This window comes from Gossypium raimondii, chromosome 10 (genome assembly GCF_025698545.1).
Source record: "Gossypium raimondii isolate GPD5lz chromosome 10, ASM2569854v1, whole genome shotgun sequence".
Taxonomy (NCBI): Eukaryota; Viridiplantae; Streptophyta; class Magnoliopsida; order Malvales; family Malvaceae; genus Gossypium; species Gossypium raimondii.
Window position 1 is genome coordinate 966,979 of NC_068574.1, and position 18,947 is coordinate 985,925.

The 18,947-nt window shown below is 31.7% G+C and overlaps 2 protein-coding genes across 3 annotated transcripts; both read right to left on the bottom strand.

Moving 5' to 3' along the window:
* Positions 1 to 330: 330 nt before the first annotated feature.
* On the bottom strand, positions 331 to 4,181 carry LOC105776092 (calcium-dependent protein kinase 21). Of its 2 annotated transcripts, XM_012598568.2 has the most exons (9): positions 3,507 to 3,638; positions 3,351 to 3,412; positions 2,471 to 2,614; positions 2,241 to 2,393; positions 1,864 to 1,979; positions 1,524 to 1,691; positions 1,282 to 1,409; positions 828 to 927; positions 331 to 748 (listed from the first exon to the last, which is right to left on the bottom strand). In XM_012598568.2, exons 2-9 carry the CDS (start codon positions 3,394 to 3,396, stop codon positions 647 to 649), a joined length of 957 nt encoding a protein of 318 aa, XP_012454022.1. In that variant the 5' UTR covers positions 3,397 to 3,412; positions 3,507 to 3,638; the 3' UTR covers positions 331 to 646. The 2 variants fall into 2 exon arrangements, with proteins under 2 accessions (XP_012454022.1, XP_012454021.1); XM_012598567.2 differs by having other exon boundaries at positions 3,351 to 4,181.
* Positions 4,182 to 11,245: 7,064 nt separating this feature from the next.
* Positions 11,246 to 12,461, bottom strand: LOC105776094 (uncharacterized). Its single transcript, XM_012598569.2, has one exon. It carries the CDS (start codon positions 12,129 to 12,131, stop codon positions 11,502 to 11,504), a length of 630 nt encoding a protein of 209 aa, XP_012454023.1. The 5' UTR covers positions 12,132 to 12,461; the 3' UTR covers positions 11,246 to 11,501.
* Positions 12,462 to 18,947: the final 6,486 nt, after the last annotated feature.

The following is an 18,947-nucleotide window of genomic DNA, read 5'->3' on the forward strand; positions in this document are numbered from 1 at the left end:
TGACATGTCACGTACACCTTAGGCTGACGTACAGGGACTAACTTTTAACAGCAAAATGGATGAAATTTTTAACAAATACCAAATTACTCTTTGGTCTAACGTTCAAAGACTAATTTGCCCTTTTTTTTTTAGAAGAATGGGTAAAATGTAATCTGAATCTTAGTACAAGAGCGTCCATGATACTTTTACCCCTGAAATCTTATCGGTTACCATGAAGTTGTCGGTTCATCAGAAATAAAATTTATCAATTGACAAAACCAGCTGCAGACAAGATTCAAACTGCAGCAATATTGAGAGATTACGCAAGAATAACGAGAGAAAAGAACATAATAGAGTTGTAAGCGATTTCATTAAGATAAAAAGAATCGCCTTAAAGGTTGAAAAATTAGTTGAACTTGAAAACTGATCGGCAATTTATTCCAGAAAATAGATATACACAAGCAGTACTGCAACTTAAATCAATTCTAGTTTATACCCTCAAATTCACAAAGTGCCCACTTCTAGAACCAGGATAGCTATTAGCTAAGGACCCAAAAGGAACTTATCCTGGACTATGAGTCCATATCCAACCCATACCTTCCGCCATGAGTGCTCTATGCCGGCTAACACTGTTAAATCGCTTTAGTCTTCAGTGACTCAGTTGTTGCTAGGTAATGGAACTGTTAATAGTATCTAAAAAAGCTTTTTCAGTTTGTTGTGTTCCACCTCTCATCATTGTGCAAAACTCCTCGTAGTTAATTCTCCCGTCCTGTTGAATTCAAATAGTGTTAGTACCAGTAATGTAAACATGTTATAAAATGTTTTAAAAGTTTGATTTGCAAACTTACATTATCGGTATCCACTTCAGAGATTACAGCCCTGATGCTGGCTTCATCACCCATTCCATACTCCTTCATAGCAGTCTCTAGTTCGTCCTTTGTAATGTACCTGTGAGGAATAATATATGTAGGGATGAAATTAACATCAAACAAGCGGCAGTCTATGAATTTGTCCTGGAAATCTGTCAAGTTTTAGCTCCTTCAAATCTTCTTAACGATTATCGAGCATCTAAGAGAAGAACCAGAAAAACTTTCAACATTTAACAAGAAAATTTTATGGCAGATATACCTGAGAATAACAGATCATTCAGGTAGTGCTCACACGTATATTTTCAACATTTAACAAGAAAATTTTTCATAAGTTCTTTGGCATATCAGTTCAATGTCGAATGCGGGCAGTTTAGCATTAGGTCAGTAGAAGGATGCAGCTACAATAACGAAAAGACGAAAACTTGGTACTCACCCACTGTTATCTTTATCAAAATACTGGAATGCTTTGTATAGGAGCTCATCTCTATCGAGTCTGTATCTATTCATTGTAGCTGAGATGAATTCAATATAGTCTATAGTTCCATTTCCATCTACGTCAGCCTGAAATGTATTGTACGTAATTCCAAGAAGACCATTTGAGTGTAAGATGGAAGCAATAATAAACTACAAACAAAATGAGCAACTGCAATAGTTGTGAGGTAGATAAATACTTACAGCTTCCATTAATTGCTTTACTTCAGCTTCGGAGAGCTTTGATCCAAGACGAGCCAAACCTGTCTTCAGTTCTTCATAGGTGATTGTGCCACTCTTGTCTGTGTCCATGTTTGTGAACATTACTTTAAGACCTTTAATCTCTTCTTCAGATAGATTTTCTGCGATAACCTATAGGGTATTTCCGATAAACCAACATTATTAATTGAAGACAGAAAGAAGAACAATTAATAGGTCTAAAGAATTTCAGGATATCTGTTGTAAGAATACAAGCGTGCTGCATAAAAGGTCATGCTTAGAGTTATCAAATAAGAAGCCACTTCAATGCAAATTGATATCATACCTTCAACGCAAGCTTCTTCAACTTATTCATTGCCCTAAACTGCTTCAATCTAGAGAGAACCGCGCTACCTATTGGCTTGTCTGATGCTTCACCATCTTCTCTCATCCAAGGATGCTCTAACCATACCAGTAATATATGTTAATCAAAAACATCGAAACTGAAGAAGGCTAACATAATATTAGAATATAATTTGAACCTATCTTAATCAATTGACAAACAAGGAAAGCCAGAAGGGTCGCATACTGTCATACGAGCGGATTGAAGTTTTATAAGAAACCTTCATAAAAATTGAATTTCTGAGTAAAGTCAGACCATCAAACTAGACACAATAATATATCTCCAAGAACTATAATCAATAACTAAAAAGGAATACAGACCAAGAACTTGTGCAGAAGTGAGCCGCTTTTTCGGGTCCTTTGTTAGCATCTTTCTCACTAGATCTTTGGCAGTTTCAGAAATTGAAGGCCATGGCTGACTTTCAAAATCTAGTTTTCCTTCACTAATGGCATCAAATATTCCTTTCTCGGTTTCTGCAATACAGTTTCAGCAAATGTATCAATTTCTAGAACATGTAGAAGTAGCAAACACTTGATATTTTTCCTATTACCAGCCCAAAATGGAGGGACACCACTAAGTAGAATATACAAAATAATGCCTGCACTCCATATGTCAACTTCCTTTCCATAACTACGTCGTAGAATTTCAGGAGCAACATAGTATGCACTACCTACTATATCACGATATCTCTTCCCTGGGAAGAAAATAAAAATGGTTAGTACATTTGCAGCAAAAATATCATTTGAATCAATCACAAAACAGAACGGTATCAAAAGGTGAAGGGGAACTTTAGTGATCATTGCACCTTAATGAGTATTATGCCAACTTCCAATGATGTCAATTTACTTTCGGTAAAAGTATCATGGACACCCTTATACTAGGAGTCAGATTGCATTTTGCCCCTTTTACTCAAAAAAAGGGCAAATTAGTCCCTCTATGTTAGATCAAAGAGCAAAATAGTCCTTCCTGTTAAAATTTTTTATTTACATTGTATCACATGTACCTTATGCCGACATTCAGGGATCAATTTTAAACAGTAGAAATGGATGGAACTTTAACAGAAAGATAAAATTGCTCTTTGATCTAACATACAGGGAGTAATTTGCCCAATTTTTTACTAAAGTGGGGCAAAAAGCAATCCGACTTCTAATATGAGGAGCTCCATGGTACTTCTACCATTTACTTTCATACCAATTTGTGCATCTGAAATTTAAGTGTTCAAACACCCCAAATTAAGCAACAAAACAGTAAGACTTTTGAATTTAAGATCACAAATCATATACAGCATACATAAGAAAGGACATATGGTGGTAGCTATGGCAAATCATCAAAATTTTCAATTAGCTACATGCACATTCCAAGAATCAAATAAGTAAACCAATTCATTAAAAAACACTATTATAAAACATAGGGAAAATTGGAAATTGAACCTTCTTCAATGAAGACAGACAAGCCAAAATCAGTGGCCTTCAACATAGCTCCAGCATCCTTACTAGACAGCAAGAAATTCTCAGGCTTAAGATCACGGTGGATCACTCCCATGAAATGACAAATATGAACCACATTCACCACCGACTTAAAAATACCTGCTGCAGCTCTCTCAGAGTAATGTCCTTCAGCAATAATCCTATCAAAAAGCTCACCCCCAGCACAAAGCTCCATTACAAGATGAACAGATTGCCTATCCTCATAAGCACCCCTAAATTCCACAATACATGGTTGACCAGACAAATGCTGCATGATTTGAACTTCCTTTTTTATATCTTCCCTATCTTGTTTACTCCTCAACTTCCTCTTCAATATCGATTTACAAGCATAAGTGTTACCAGTTGAATTTTCAGTACACAAATAAGTTATCCCAAACTGACCTCTACCAAGTTCTTTCCCAAGCTTGTAGTATTGCTTAATGTCTTCCAATGGCTTCCCTAATACTGTATCTTCCATTGTTTGAATTGGCCTTGTGCTTGCTGCTGAAGGCTTCAAAGGGACAGACACTGCTTGGGGTTGCCTTGTTTGTGGAACTTGAGCTTCAGGCACTGATACTTTCTGGGTTTGAACTTGTTGGGGCTGTCTTGTTTGAGGCATTGATACTTCCTGGGTTTGAACTTGTTTTGGTTGTGTTGTTGGCATTGAAGGAGGATCCGACGGTTTATGTTTGCTGCTAAAACAACCCATCTTTTCAAAGAAAGGAATAAACTTTGGGAATTTTTGGAAATTGGGTTTCTTCGGAAATTTATGAATAGAATAAAGTTGGGAAGTAAAGGTTAAAGCTTTGCACAAAAAATATAGGATTTTTCTATTAAAAAAACCCAGTTTAGGCAAAGCCTAGGCCTTGATGGGCTTTTCCTTTTATTTTGGAAAACCATAAAAGGAAAAGAAAATGTAAACTAACGAATTTTTTTCGGGGCAAGCTAGTATTTCTTTTGTAGCGTAATCATAAAAAATTATAAAATGGTCATTTAATTATTAATAATGTCATATAATTATAAAAAATTATAAAATAATTATTTAACTATTTAAATTTATTTTTATCACTATTTGACTAACGTAGAAGTCAAAATGAAAAGACCTAAAATCTAATATAATTGGAAAATCAAAAAATTTAAATTAAATAGTTAAGTGACCATTTTTAACTTTTCATAATTCGATAAGAAATTCATTAATAATTAATTTATAAATTTATAAATTTTCAGAATTGAGTAACTATTTGTATAATTTACTTCTTTCAAATATGTAATTAATAAAATTAAACGTTGATTAACTATACGAAATTATAAAAAAATAAGAGTTCAAATTTTAAAATAAAAATATTAAAATAGACAATTACAAAATTTTTAAAATATTAATTTTTATTAACTGTAAAGTAAACACAGAGTATATATTCAATTACTTCCATGTTAAAAGTTGTTTTCCCATTGATATGTACCTTTTTTTTGCCACAATAAATGACTAGAAATTATGACATGTTGCGAGTAAAAATATTAAAAATATAATTTTTATAAAATGTTTGACAATTTTAATAATTTTAATTTCTTACAAATATTTTTTGAATTTTGAATTTTAAATTTTAAAAGGTTAATTAATTGCTAACATGGCATCTACATAGTAATTCACGTATATGCCACGGTAGTAAAAGTTAACAATTTATTAACTTTAATTCAATTTTGAGGTGATTTGATAAATAATACATGTTTAAGAGCTAAAAGAAACGAAAAATTAAATAAAAGGTTAATTTTTTATAAAATTGGAGGATCAAATAAATTATTATACCCAAATAAAAATTAAAGGAAGGCGATATCATGACCTAATTAAAAGCAGAACAATAAAAAAAATCTAATCGTAAGAGGAAAAAAATATTACGGTTAAATTAGGAAAAAAATATGTATATTCTTATAGTTATTGCAATAACAACGATGTTTCTACCTTAGCAATTCAATATAGATCCAATCTATTTTATCGAAACATGTGATGAAGGGATTTGCTTTGTCCACCGTACCCAATTTTTAGAAAAAAAAACACGCATAATTTTCGATAACTTTTTGCTGCCTCTTCCAAAAATTCTCGATTTACTCTTTGTTAATTTACCGGCTTAATGTGAGATAGAAACATGCCTGTCTCGCCGTAATAATGAGTGAATCAATGAATGAAAGTGGAAAAAATGAAGGTTAACTCCCTTTTTTATGTTTATGTTAAACCAATCATTGATCTTATACTTTGTATTATTAATATAATCTAGTTTCTTTTTATAATATCTATTTATTTCTAATAAATATTTATATGATAGATTGAATTTATCTAATTTATTTCTATATTGAATAGAGTGGCGATTAAAATGAATGATTTCTTGAGTATAAATCGTGAATCAAAATGGAAAATCATAAAAGATGGAAAAAGCTTTGGCTCTAGTCATTCCATTATATTGACAATTTCAAAAAGCGCTCATACTATGAGCATAGTATGGTCGTGATCGAGCAAGTATGCCCCCATCGTCTAGCGGTTCAAGACACCTCTCTTTCAAGGAGGCAGCAGGATTCAACTTCCCTAGGGTAGGGTACTCTGAAAGGAAGTTGATCATGGATTATCAATAAACCTAGAATTGATTCTTCACGGTCGATGCCCGAAGCGGTTAACGGTGCACGAATGTAAATTCGTTGGCAATATGTCTCTGTTGATTCAAATCTAGCTCGGCCCAATAATTATTTGGTCCGCCATAACCTAAAATGCCCATTTTTTGTATTTTGTTTTCCGAAAAGCCAAACAAAAAATTAGGGAAGAATAAAAAAGTCTAATTTTGTGATATGTCCATTCCTACCGTTATTTTTTTTTGTTCTATTTATTTAGTTGTTCCCATAAATTATGACATTGATAACGCTCTAGATTTATATAGGATCATTAAATAGAAAGTTTAATGAAAAGAAAAGAGTAAAGTAAACAAAAAGAAGACTCTTTTTTGTTTTCATTTTCAAATTGATTATTGATCGATTTATTTAGCAATAATGAAAGGATTTATCAGTATTTATCAAATATGTTCCTATCTAACGGAAGGCAATTGGATCAAATGACAAAGACATTGTTAAGAAAAATATGGTTTTTCTCGGATGAAATGAAAATTTGATTCATGTAAGAGGAGAAAGGTTTTTCATTACTTAGCCGGAAAGATATGTGGTCATGAAATATGGATTAAGTGGAACGGAATTGACTGGGTGATAGAGTTGTGGAAACACCTGTTTCTTCCATATTTTGGACCTTACCTTAGCTCCATGAAACAATATGCTACTGCTGAAACATGGAAGAATTGAAATCTTAGATCAAAACACTATGTATGGATGGTATGAACTGCCTAAACAAGAATTCTTGAGCAATGAACAACGAGCTATTACTGCTACATCAAAAATTTCCATTAATGAAAGATGTAAATCCATTGGAAAATAAAAATACGCATGTCGGATGAAATGGTTGTTGCTATTTGCTCCAATAACGAATCATTGGTTTAACTGAATAACTAAATAAAATAGATAGACCTTTCTCTTCCTCTCAGGTCGATGGATCTTCTCAACTGGAGGATCCCCTATATGGATAATATATGGATAATACACATTCCAGTTGGCCGAGCCTAATTCTATTCTAATTGTTTTGTTTCGAAGCAAAGGTATCCGCAGGACGGTTCACCTTATTCAGATATTCACGACCGAGAAGTACTGGATTCTCTTTCGGATATGTCCTGAAAAGAGAAGGAAAGCTGGAATGCCACCAGACGTCTATTATTGAATTCACCTGACCCGATAGTACCCATTTTTGGAACGTCCAGTGCCAAAGTCATGGAACGGGTAAGTCGCCAATCCCTAAAACGGACTATGTAATGTACTTGCTCAATTGGGAAATGTTTTAAATAAAAAATATTTCTATATTTCATCCATGATTTTCTTTTTTTTTTAATATATAAATTACATTTTTTTTTCTATAGAAATTCGGTTAATCTAGTTTAAATATATTTCAAAAAAAATTTAATATACAACACATATATAATTTACATTAATAAAATAAAAATAATTTAATTTAAATATATAAATTTAGTCTTAATTGACCTTATCTTATTTATCCCAAAATACCTTCAAAGCCTCATATCCAAACATGGATGGGGCTTATGTGGACTAGGCTTCGGATTGCTTTTCTTATATTGTATCTTAGGGTCGAGCTTGGACCCTAGTTCAACCCCATTAGTACTGGACTTCAAGCCTGAAAAAGAAAGAAAAATACACTAAAAAGGACCAACATCAAGGGCCTATAAAAAATTTATCAACAAAAAAGCTCAGATTTTGTGTCATTGTCTACACTGTTAATGAAATTTTTTTTTTAGTTCTAGGAACATACATTGTATTCTAAAGAAAGAGTACAGGTGGACAGTCACGAACCCCAAACATAAACACACAAAAAAAAGAGAGAACACTTGACATTTAGTTGAGTATTCAGTAAAAGTACCATGCCACATGTATCTTATATTAATGTACATGAACCAAGTTTTAACAGAAGAAATGGATTAATATTTTATCAAAAAGGGCCAGTTTGTTCTTTAATCTAATGTATGGTGACTAATTTTTCTCTCTTTTGAGTAAATGGGGCAAAATATAATCTGACTCATAGTATAGGGGCTTCAATGGTACTTTTATCATGAGTCTTTTTTGGAGTTCATTGATACTGTGTCAAATAATTATCATCATTATTATTATGAGTTAGTTACACCAAGTGCGTTCCAACTATCTCCCATATTTTAAATTGGTTCTTAAACATTAAAAATGTTCTAATTAAGATCTCAATGGATTAATACTATATCAATCATGCCATTCAATAAGTTTAGCCGCCAATTTAGGTGTTAAACGTCTTAATGCAGAACACATTTAAAACACGTGGATCAAATTGTAAACATGTGTGTGGCTACCATATAGACAATTTAAATTCAAATTGTTTATGCAATAGGTGTGGTGTGTGTTTACAAATTAATTCTCATGTTTTGAAAATGTTCGACATTATATTTAATCAAGCATTTAATTCTCAAAGTTAATGGTTGGGATGATGGAATGGCATGATTGCTATGATACTAGTACTTGGAGAAACTAATTACAATGTTTTTTAAATTCAAGGGCCGATTTAAAATCCAAGTCATAGTTTAAGAATGTCTCGTACAATTAATCCTATATTTATGTGTTTTTCTCTCAATTCTACTTAAAAAATTACTATTTCTAATTGTTTGTCATTACAAATATTAGCGGTCAATCACGCCGTTGGTTCGATCTCTATATTTGTAAACACTTTCCCTCCATCTCCCATTGTAATGTCCTTGGTCACTTGTATAAAAAATACAAATATTAGAGAGGGATGAGAAATGATAAATTTTAAACTTATATCATTTAAATGTCAAATGAAAATTTTTAATCAGAGTTACAAATAAGTTTTTTTAGTGGAAAGAAAATGAAACAATTTAATTACATAAAATTAAGCCAGGCCCTCAACGGGAGTCCTTAAATAACCGTAGTCCTTCTCTTTTATCATGGATCATTTTGGTCAAACTGTCAGCATCATCATTATCTTCTCTAGAGCTATGTCATAGACTCCAATGTCATACCTTTGATAAAAGTTGATGAATTTTTCTAACCAAAGCGGAATTAAAACCACTAAAGGAAGTGTCTTAAATGAAAACTATAAATTACAAAAATATATATGGATACTCAAGAAAAATCCCATTTTTTTACCTATTTAGCTTTTGATATGGCCACTATGGATACATGTAATGTAACCCATTGGTTTTATTATATTGATGCATAAATTTCAAGCCCAAAAAAAGTCATAGAGTGAGCCCAAATTCTTATTCTTACAAAATTTCAAGGATTTCCTTTTCAACTTGCTATATTTGAACACCAATAAATCACATTCAAGCTCATAAAATGACAGTTGTAGTGACAAAATTGTTATTTGTTTATACCAATACAACCCATTCTCTTTTCACAAATTTGTAATGATAAGTCGACTGGGTTTTAACTCGATTTATATGAGTATTGTTATCAATGCAGGAGGATGTGAGTTCTAGTGCGCTGAAGCACATTATCCTCCTATTTAAGAGTCGGGGAGGGACTATGGGTAGTTCTAGGCATTGTGTCAAAAAAGAACAAATATAATCAGAACTGTTCAAAAAAAAAGTTGTAATGATAAAAAATATATATTAAATTCGAAATTTTAGTAACCAATAAAAAATGGCATTGAAAAAAATATACAAATTGAGACTGAAATTGGGAGAATAGAGAAAGATATTGTTCATCTTTGGCTCTCTTTTTTTCTTCTTTCTAAAGTCATTATTTAATTGGATGGATCAAAAGAATGGGAATCTAAGAACAAATGAACTTAAACCAATAATAACCAATGCTACCAAAAACCATGGGACCTCAAAAATATCCCAAACGGCATATATTTATTGCTTTAATAAAATCTTCATTGAAAAATAAAAGAAATAAAAGGAAATGAATGGAGGGATGGAAAAGAAAGAAAGAAGGAATGGTCACCAAAATTTTGATGCTTAAATTGAAAGACCCATCAAATAGGGACTTATAATGTCAATTCTTTTTTCTTGCAAAATGGCAAAGTCCCCACATCACAACTTTGGCTACAATACAAAGCTCTCTCTCTCATGGACTTTGTTGTGTATTTTGGGTTATATCTTGACCCCATTTTTTCTCCACCCATCACCTTCCATCAAAAGCAATTTTGGTTGGGACTTTGGACCCACTTTTTGTCCAGTTTTTTACCATGTTTTTATTCCTTCCTTTTTTTTTTCACTTACACATAAATTTGGTATTTTTATTTTATTTTATTTGTTATATAAAGTATGAATAAATTGCCTACATTTAGTTGAAGTAGTGGTTGGTGTTATTGTTTTACATTACAAATAGGGGAATGAATGTGGTATAACTATTTGGTTATTCCGTTAGTAACGCTAGTTTTTGATAGTAGAAATGGATGGGGTTTTTTTTAATAAAAAGGGCTAATTTGCTGTTTGATTCAACATACAATAATTAATTTATCATATTTTGAGTTAAATGGAGAGAATATAATCTAACTTCTATTACGGAGGCTCCATAATATTTTTACCTAAGATTCTCTATGATTTATATATTCGAATATTTTAAAAATTCATCAACATTTACATTATTTTACTAAATCCACAGCCAATTTTCAAACATACTATTTATTAAAGGTCAAATCATGCCGTAAGTCCCTGTCATTTGATGAAGTTTGAGATTTATTTTCATACTTACAAAAATTCTCATTTTCTTATTTAAAATTTTTAGTTCAATTATTCACACTATTAATTTATCATCAATGCACCCATGCTGTCAAATTATCAAGAACATAATAAGCGTATTTGATAATAAACAAATTTTGATATAAAATATTAACGATCCCAATGATTAAACTACAATTTTAAGTCAAAATGTACTTAAATACAGCTAATGACAACATATTTTGACCTTTATTAAATGGAGCTAACTCCAAAACTATCTATGAACAATTTAAACCAAGTTTTGAATTTTATTTTTTCCATTCTTAATTGAAAATTGCTAAAATGGTAATGGGTGGTTTTCAATTTAAAAATTTCAAAATCAAGTCAAATTCGAATAAATGGTACCTTATCAGTGATTGTACTAATATTTATAAGATTTCGATACCTTTTTAAGCAAAGTCGGATATTGTAAATAGAGAAACTACGTTTGCTTTTTGTTTTAAAAGTCTAACTTGACTTGATTCTATATTCGAGTTATCCTAACATAATGCCCCATTAAATGGAAAATTTTGGCACTTTTTTTTATGAACTTAATTTGTAAAGGGAAGAAGGTAAACACACTTCATTTCTTTTAGGACCCTAAATTCAAAATCCTGCTTGCTTGAGCTCACTCGGAAGCTGAGTTAACTCTACTGTGTCGACTCAGTCGAATCATTGCTCAAGTTAAAAAATATATATTATTATGTAATAATTAAGTTGGTTTAGCCTCTCTTTTTTTCTGGTCCAAGTGGCTAACAAATTGGTTAACCTTTTAACCATAGAACCCGGTTTGGTTCCATACTGCATCCCTGACCCGTCTCATATCCCGGCCTTTGAGGGTCCGACCCACACCTTCAAAAACCGAAGCCCCATCCGATTTCTTACGCGCCAAGTACTCGTGTGGCGGCATCATATCCGACTCACCATCATCATCATCATCCGAGTCATGCATCGACTCCTCCACCGAGTCGGACCTATAAATCTTACTCCAGTCAGGCACGTTCAACGGCGCTGACGTGGCCATATTCCGTCCACGTGGCGAATCCTCCGTCGCCGCCGCCACGTTTTCATGGCCACGGTACTGGTGTACGATCCTAGGTTTCGCCGATGAAGAATCATCGAAAGCCAAGGAAAGCCCGCCAACGTGACCAGCGTCACCTCGCGGGATCCGACGACGGCCGCCTCTCACGTCGAAGTTAGCGGTTTCGTTACTCTCGGACTCAGCGCGTGGACTCCACTCTCTCCGGTCATCTCGGTCTGTGACGTTATCAACCATCGACCATACATCTTCTTCCCCAAGTTCCGATTCGCCTGTGACGGCATCCCCATGACTGTGACCGTAACTGTAACTTCCTAGAAACCGTTCGCTTCTGCTGGTGGTCAACCGCCGTCCCTTCGCCATGAAAACAATAAAATACTATCCAAAATACCAAAATCAAAAACCAAAAAAATTAAAAATTAAAATCCAATCAAAGAGAAAAAAAAGAAGAAAAAACCCAGAAAAGAGGGAGGTTAAATATGTTAATTAGAGTCCATTAGAGAAGAGACTCGAACATAAGGAGGCCTATAAGGGGAAGCTATGTATTTATACTATATAGCATTTTGAGAAGACAACGAGAAGCCATTTTTTTTTCATTTCATGTGAATTTCGACTTCATTTTGTCTTTCATTTCATCTCCGACTTTACAATCAGATTTCATTTTGTCTTTCATTTCATCTCCGACTTTACAATCAGATTTATGGTGAGAATTTAGAAGACACCCAACACTGGCACGAAACTGTAAAAAAAAAAAAAAACAAACAAACAAAAAAAACAAATAATATATGCAATTAAAAAATAAAGTAAAATAAAATAAGAACGAAGCAGAAGAAAGTGCATGTTCACGCGCTGTAATGAATAGCGTGGAAAGCACCCCCGCCAGGTGGTTGGAGGAAATTTTAGAGGTAAACGACAATAACAAAATTCTAAATTTTGGATAATGATACTAATAATTCCTTTATTAATACTAAATTGTAGTTGAAAAATAATTATTTATAAATTTTAATACTAAAAATATATTTATAAAATTTACATCAAATTTAAATACAATTTTAGTTGAATTGGTTAAGATGATATTTTAAGATCAAACTTCGTCAAGTAATTTTTATAAAAATATAAAAATACATTCTTTGTAAATATAATTTGTACGTGTTTCAACATGAAAGCACCTATGATTCAAATTGTTCATTTAATAAGTACACGTGTTTATAATTTAAATTGTGTGTTTTTATATACTTTATGTCATGTTTGAGATGACATTTAACGCTTAAGTTAATGGTAATGATTTACTTAATTGATTGATTCCGATACTTAAAGTACTCAATTAGAATATTTTAAAGTTTTGAATCAATTTAACATTTGGACCATAATTTAAAAGCATTTTGATGAAATTAACCCTAAATAAAATAATGGGGTGATATGTAATTTAGGAGTATACTTACCAATGAATAGAGAGTTGATGATAAATTAGAGTGACATTCGTTTAGCACATCAGATCTAAATTGTTCATATAATAAATGCACGTGCTTGTAAATCGAATTGTGTGTTTTCTATATGCTTTACATATAATTCTGATACTTAGATGACTCAATTACAAAGTTTTGAAATTTGGACCACAAAGGGGTAGCACTCACACACACACGCGAGAGGAAGATGTCTAAATAAATGTCTACCACTTGCTTTTCTGAACATGTGCAAAAAGCTTTAACAATAAGACAACTGGCGCAACTTAAATTCAGGCCACATTTGAGAAAATGAACACTCTTATCATCATGTCAACGCACGAGATTAAAAAATATTATTGTGAAATGTTTTAAGAGTTGACAAAAATACTTTCATATTTGCTGTATTAAAATAATGGATAAAGTTTTCAATTAATTATGTTTAATTTATATTTATATTTATAAATAACATAAGTTACTTTGTAGACCTAATTTTTTTATTCAAATGGCCTTGATAATATATCCACGTCAACAAAAGGTTAGAACAGGCCAAAGGAAAAATAAGACTGGTAATCAAAAGCTATCTATTTAGATCAGTATCTATTATTAGTCCCTATATTATGTGTAAATTATGTATTAACCTGTGTATTATAACTTAGTCATTTTAGTCCTTATACTTTTCAAGTTTTAAAATTTCAATCATGATCACATGGTAACCATTAAACTTATTAAGTTAAATTTTACTATATTTAAAGTTTTATGTGGCGAACATATTATCACATGTTTAATGCCACGATAGCTTATGATTTATACATAATCCTTAGAAAACCCGCATCATTATTGATTTAACTGCTACCATATAGTTCAAGATTGAAATTATAAAATTTAAAAATAGAGGAACAAAAATGATTAAATTAGAGAATAGAGACTAAATTCATAATTTATACATAGTATAGGATTAATAGAAAAATTTATCTAATAGACTTAACTATTACTGTTCAGGTTAGCACTGAAAATTTAAAATTTGACGAGAAAAAGGACTAAAATTGATTAAATTAGAATATAAAGATAAATCCGCAACTTACACATATAATATAAGGACTAATAGTAGAATTTGACAATCTATCTATGTGTCTTGTTTTGCCTACGTCAATTTCATACAAAAATGGGTCCCACTATCCACGTGGGTTCTCACACTAAAACCCCTCTCATTTCCATTGCTCCTTCAATCCTCCAACACGTGTCCCATTAGTTACTATTACGTCTAGAACATTGCCACGTAGCTCTATATATAAGCTAGGTTTTTTACTAATAGAAAAGGGTTTAAGTCTATTGAGAGTGACAATAAATTATAAATAAATAGTTATTATTTGATGTATTTTTTTTAGAATAGTTATTATTTGGTGTATTGTTAGGGAAATAAGAGTTTATACAATAATGTGTTTTTCTAGTATATTTTAAAAAATTAAAATAAATAAAGGTAAACTATATCGAAGTTTGTTAAATTATCAGAAAGTTTATATTTTGGTCGTTCAACTTAAAAAAGTTATAAAATAGTTAACGAATTATTCGAAAGCATTCATTTAAGCCACTAGACTATTAACATTGTTGATGTATGACCTTCTCTATTAGCATCGTTTGTACCAATTCAAAGCTCTCATTCCCCTTTTCTTCTACAATTCAATGTTTTTCGTGAAATAGCTTTGAATGCTGCAAATATGCTAACCTAAATCCAAACAGTTTTCTTTCTGATCTTTGGCACTACCCGTTAGATCAACTTAGATCCAAGATATGTTCTTCTACTATTTGATGGTTACTGATCCATCGTATCAATCATTAAATCATCGCTTGGAGCTCGTTAGTCTAACTATTTCTCTAAAAAAGGGGTGAACTACACTAGTAGTTACCCAACTATGAAAAGTTACAAAATGGTCACTCAACCATTCAATTTTGTCTTTTTTGGTCGCCCAACTATCTTAGATTTTTGGGTGTTTTCATTTTTATGTTAGTCAGCTGATGACCAAAAAAAGACAAAACTAAATAGTTGGGTGACTATTTTGTAAATTTTCATAGTCGGGTGACCAAAAAAGTAATTTACTAATAGTTAGGTGACCAAAAAAGAAAAAAATATAGTTGGGTGACCTCTATTGTAGTTTATCTTTAAAAAAAACTTAACAATCTAGTGACTTAAATAAAAACTTTCGAATAGTTCAATGACTTAAATAAAAAATTTTGAATAATTCAATGACCATTTTGTAACTTTTTTGAGTGACTAAAATGTAAGCTTAATAATAATTTAGTAACTTTGGGTTCAATTTACCCACAAATAAATAGACATATATTACCATCTTGACCCTACCTGTAAATTTTTTTCTTCCCAATGGTTGTGCATGTGATAATAATTATTAGCCTTCCATAATTGATGGTTTAAGGGTTGTTTAAGTAAGTTTATTTATTTATTTTAGTTAATTTAGGTGGTTTAAAAGTTAAGTAATCCCACTTGTGGGTGAGAGGCCATTTTGTAGGGCCAAACTATTTGATTATCATTTTTATTTAAAATAATAAAAACCTTATCCCCATTTCACCATCACTAAAGAAAAATCATCACAAATCACAATCATAGTCCCTTGCATAAAGCCTAGCAATGAGCTGTTCAATTCTATTTTTACAAAAATAGTAATCTATTTTTTTTTTAAATTAGAAGTCTCAATACTTTGAGTCAAATTTGAGCTACTGTTTAATGTTTAAATTGACAGAATGACTTATTTGACATGATACTGATGCTTCAAGGACTCAAATAAAATGTTTTGAGATTGTTATATCTATATCTTGTGAGCTCACCTCGAGTATTTATAACCTTGTGTTTTTATGTCTTTGACTAATGGGATCACCCTACGAGTTGAGGCACTTGTGAGCTTAAGAGTTAAGACCTCATGAGCCTGAACCATCGGGGCCACACGTTTGATATGGATGGAACGTCTACTATTCACACATCACGTAAATTCATTCTCGAGACATGATAGCCCAAACATTAAAACTACCTACGAAACCTCCAACAACAAGTCATCAGTAGATCAACTAACTTTCATGGTGTTCGAAACTAATATATAAGCACACGTGACACATTAGGAACTATAAGACAGAACCTCCCTTATAGGTTTCTGGACAGTAAAAAAAGAAGACAAGACACCTTCACCTCTAACCAAACTCTCAACTCGATCTCCTTTGTATTGTTCTCTCGGCTTTCACATTCTGATCATTCTAATTCATCTACAACTCTCCACCCTTTTAGTGAACCATCACAAACAACTACAATTTTCTTGTTGTATCAACAAAGAACAATGTAGAATCTAAACTATCATTTGGGGGACATAAGATGAAATTAACCCAAATTTAAATTTAAAACTTTTAATCAAACGTCAATCCTTTCATAATAGTTATGTACCAAATATTGCTGTAGAAAACAGCAACTCTTAGAGGTGTCAATAATTGCCGTGACGATAGTGGTGTGCTTAATATGCATCACCTCCACTAGCCACTTGACCATCTGTTGGCCTTATAGTAGAAAAAGGTGGACCTTGGTTTCACCAGAGATCGGACCCGCACCACGGTCCTATTTCCACTAGTTGGGTTCGGCAGATTGTACACCTGACCCAGCTCTTGCTAGTCTTGGTTCCATCATTGTTGATCAGCATCCAATGCTAAGTTAGCTTTGATGATAGCACGGTCCACTGTTTTCTTTTTCTTTTTCTTTTTCCCCACTATAGTAAATTCAAAACCTTTCATACATTATACATATGTGTGATAGAACCTGGTTATATCATTCTTTTTTACAATTGTATAATCACTAATGCTAGAAATCCCATGATTATCATGATATTCAAGATCTATTCACTTATAGAATCTATCCGAGTTCAAGCTTCTAAGAAAGTTAATGTTAGGTATTTATTTAAACAATTCCTTTAAATTTAATGTATATGTGATGGGGTATATTCCTACTTGTGTGTGCTGAGTAGTAACTAGAGTAACTTTACAAAGTGCTAATAATCAACATAAGTGCTAAGAATTTACTCAACTGATAGTTCAGATTTTAAATGGAATAAAAGTAAAATTAGTCCCTAGCACTTATCCAATCTATCATTTGGCTCTATTTTTTAAAAACTTACTTTTTATATAATTAAAAAATTAAAAATTTAATCATTTTAGTTCGGGCCAATCTAATTTGGATCAATTTGAATTCTAAAATCTTTTGGCTCATTTCTGTTCGAATTGTTTTGGGTTTTTTGTCCAATTGAATTTGGGGCTCGCTTCTTTTTTTTTTGTTCGAATTATTGTATTAAGATCACTTTAAGTCATTTGGAGTTATTTGTTTAGGTCATTTCGGGTTTGGATCATGCTCGGGTCAATTTTGGATTCAAGTCAATTCAAATTTAAATTATTAACTTTTTACGATCAAACCGAGTTGATCAAGTTCATATAAAAATTGACAAATCTAAAAAATCAAGTTCAACACTTTACTAATAAATCAATTTGTTTTTTCCTTACATTTCTTAAACCACCTATAACCCCATCCCTAAAGTGAAAGATGTGTGTTTGAACCGTACTTATTCATGGACTCGACTTCAATTTAAATAATAAAAATAAATTTAAATTTAATTATAAAATATTTAAATATTAATCTACAAATATACATCTAATATTCTATTAATTTTTAAAGTGAAAATAAAACTAAGCGTGAAATTTTCTTGTAAAACTAGTTGAACAATTATAATTAAAACTCACATATTTCAATTAAATTAAAACTTAATCAGAATAAATTAATTAATTAATAGGATATTAATATTTGGTTAATACAAAGTATGTGCATGTAATAATATGTTGATGTTAGAGTAGTTTCATATAACAAAACCAATTAAGCAATGCAAATATGATCATTATTCACTAATTAAAAGAAGACATATCTAGCTGTATACTGACATCCAAATTCTAAAGCTAATCAAAGAGGATAATGGCGGCTATAAAATAAGCCATATCCAATAACATTGGAGCTAACTAATTGACATTTAAATATCCCATAGAGTGGCAACAATGTGGAAATTATTATTAGATTGTACATATATATATACATATAGACCACACACTTAAACTCCCATAACATGACCCACCACTTTGTGTCCCTTATACACCAAAACATGACAGCCCAAACACACTTACCATGACCAGAAAAAAAAAAAAAACGGAACATGTCATGCAATTTGGGATAATCTCTATTGAATGAATGCAGTTTTGGAACAGCCTTGGCTGCCAAAGACAGGATATTATTTGTGGCAGAATCTGAGACTCTCACATGCACCACCACAACCATCACCGTCCCCATCTCTGCAACAAATCCATAAAGCCTTTGCATTTTAAGATCTCAATGCATGTGATGATTTTATGGTTTTATATAATTTGCATGAAATATAATGCCTTTTTGGGGATTAGTATTGTTTATACAAGGTTTAGGATTATCGGTTTACTTGGTGGGTGTTGCATTGTTTGTTTGTAAAAGGTAGGGATGGAGCTAGGAATTTTGTTTAGGGGCTAAAATAAAATTATAATTTTTTGGGAGGGGAACAAAGCTAAATATATTGTGTTAAAAGTACTTAAATTAAATCATTTATTTTTAGAGGGACCAAAATTTGAAATTTTCCATTTAAGTAAAAGCTTAAAATGCTTAAAGTTAATGTTTTACTTG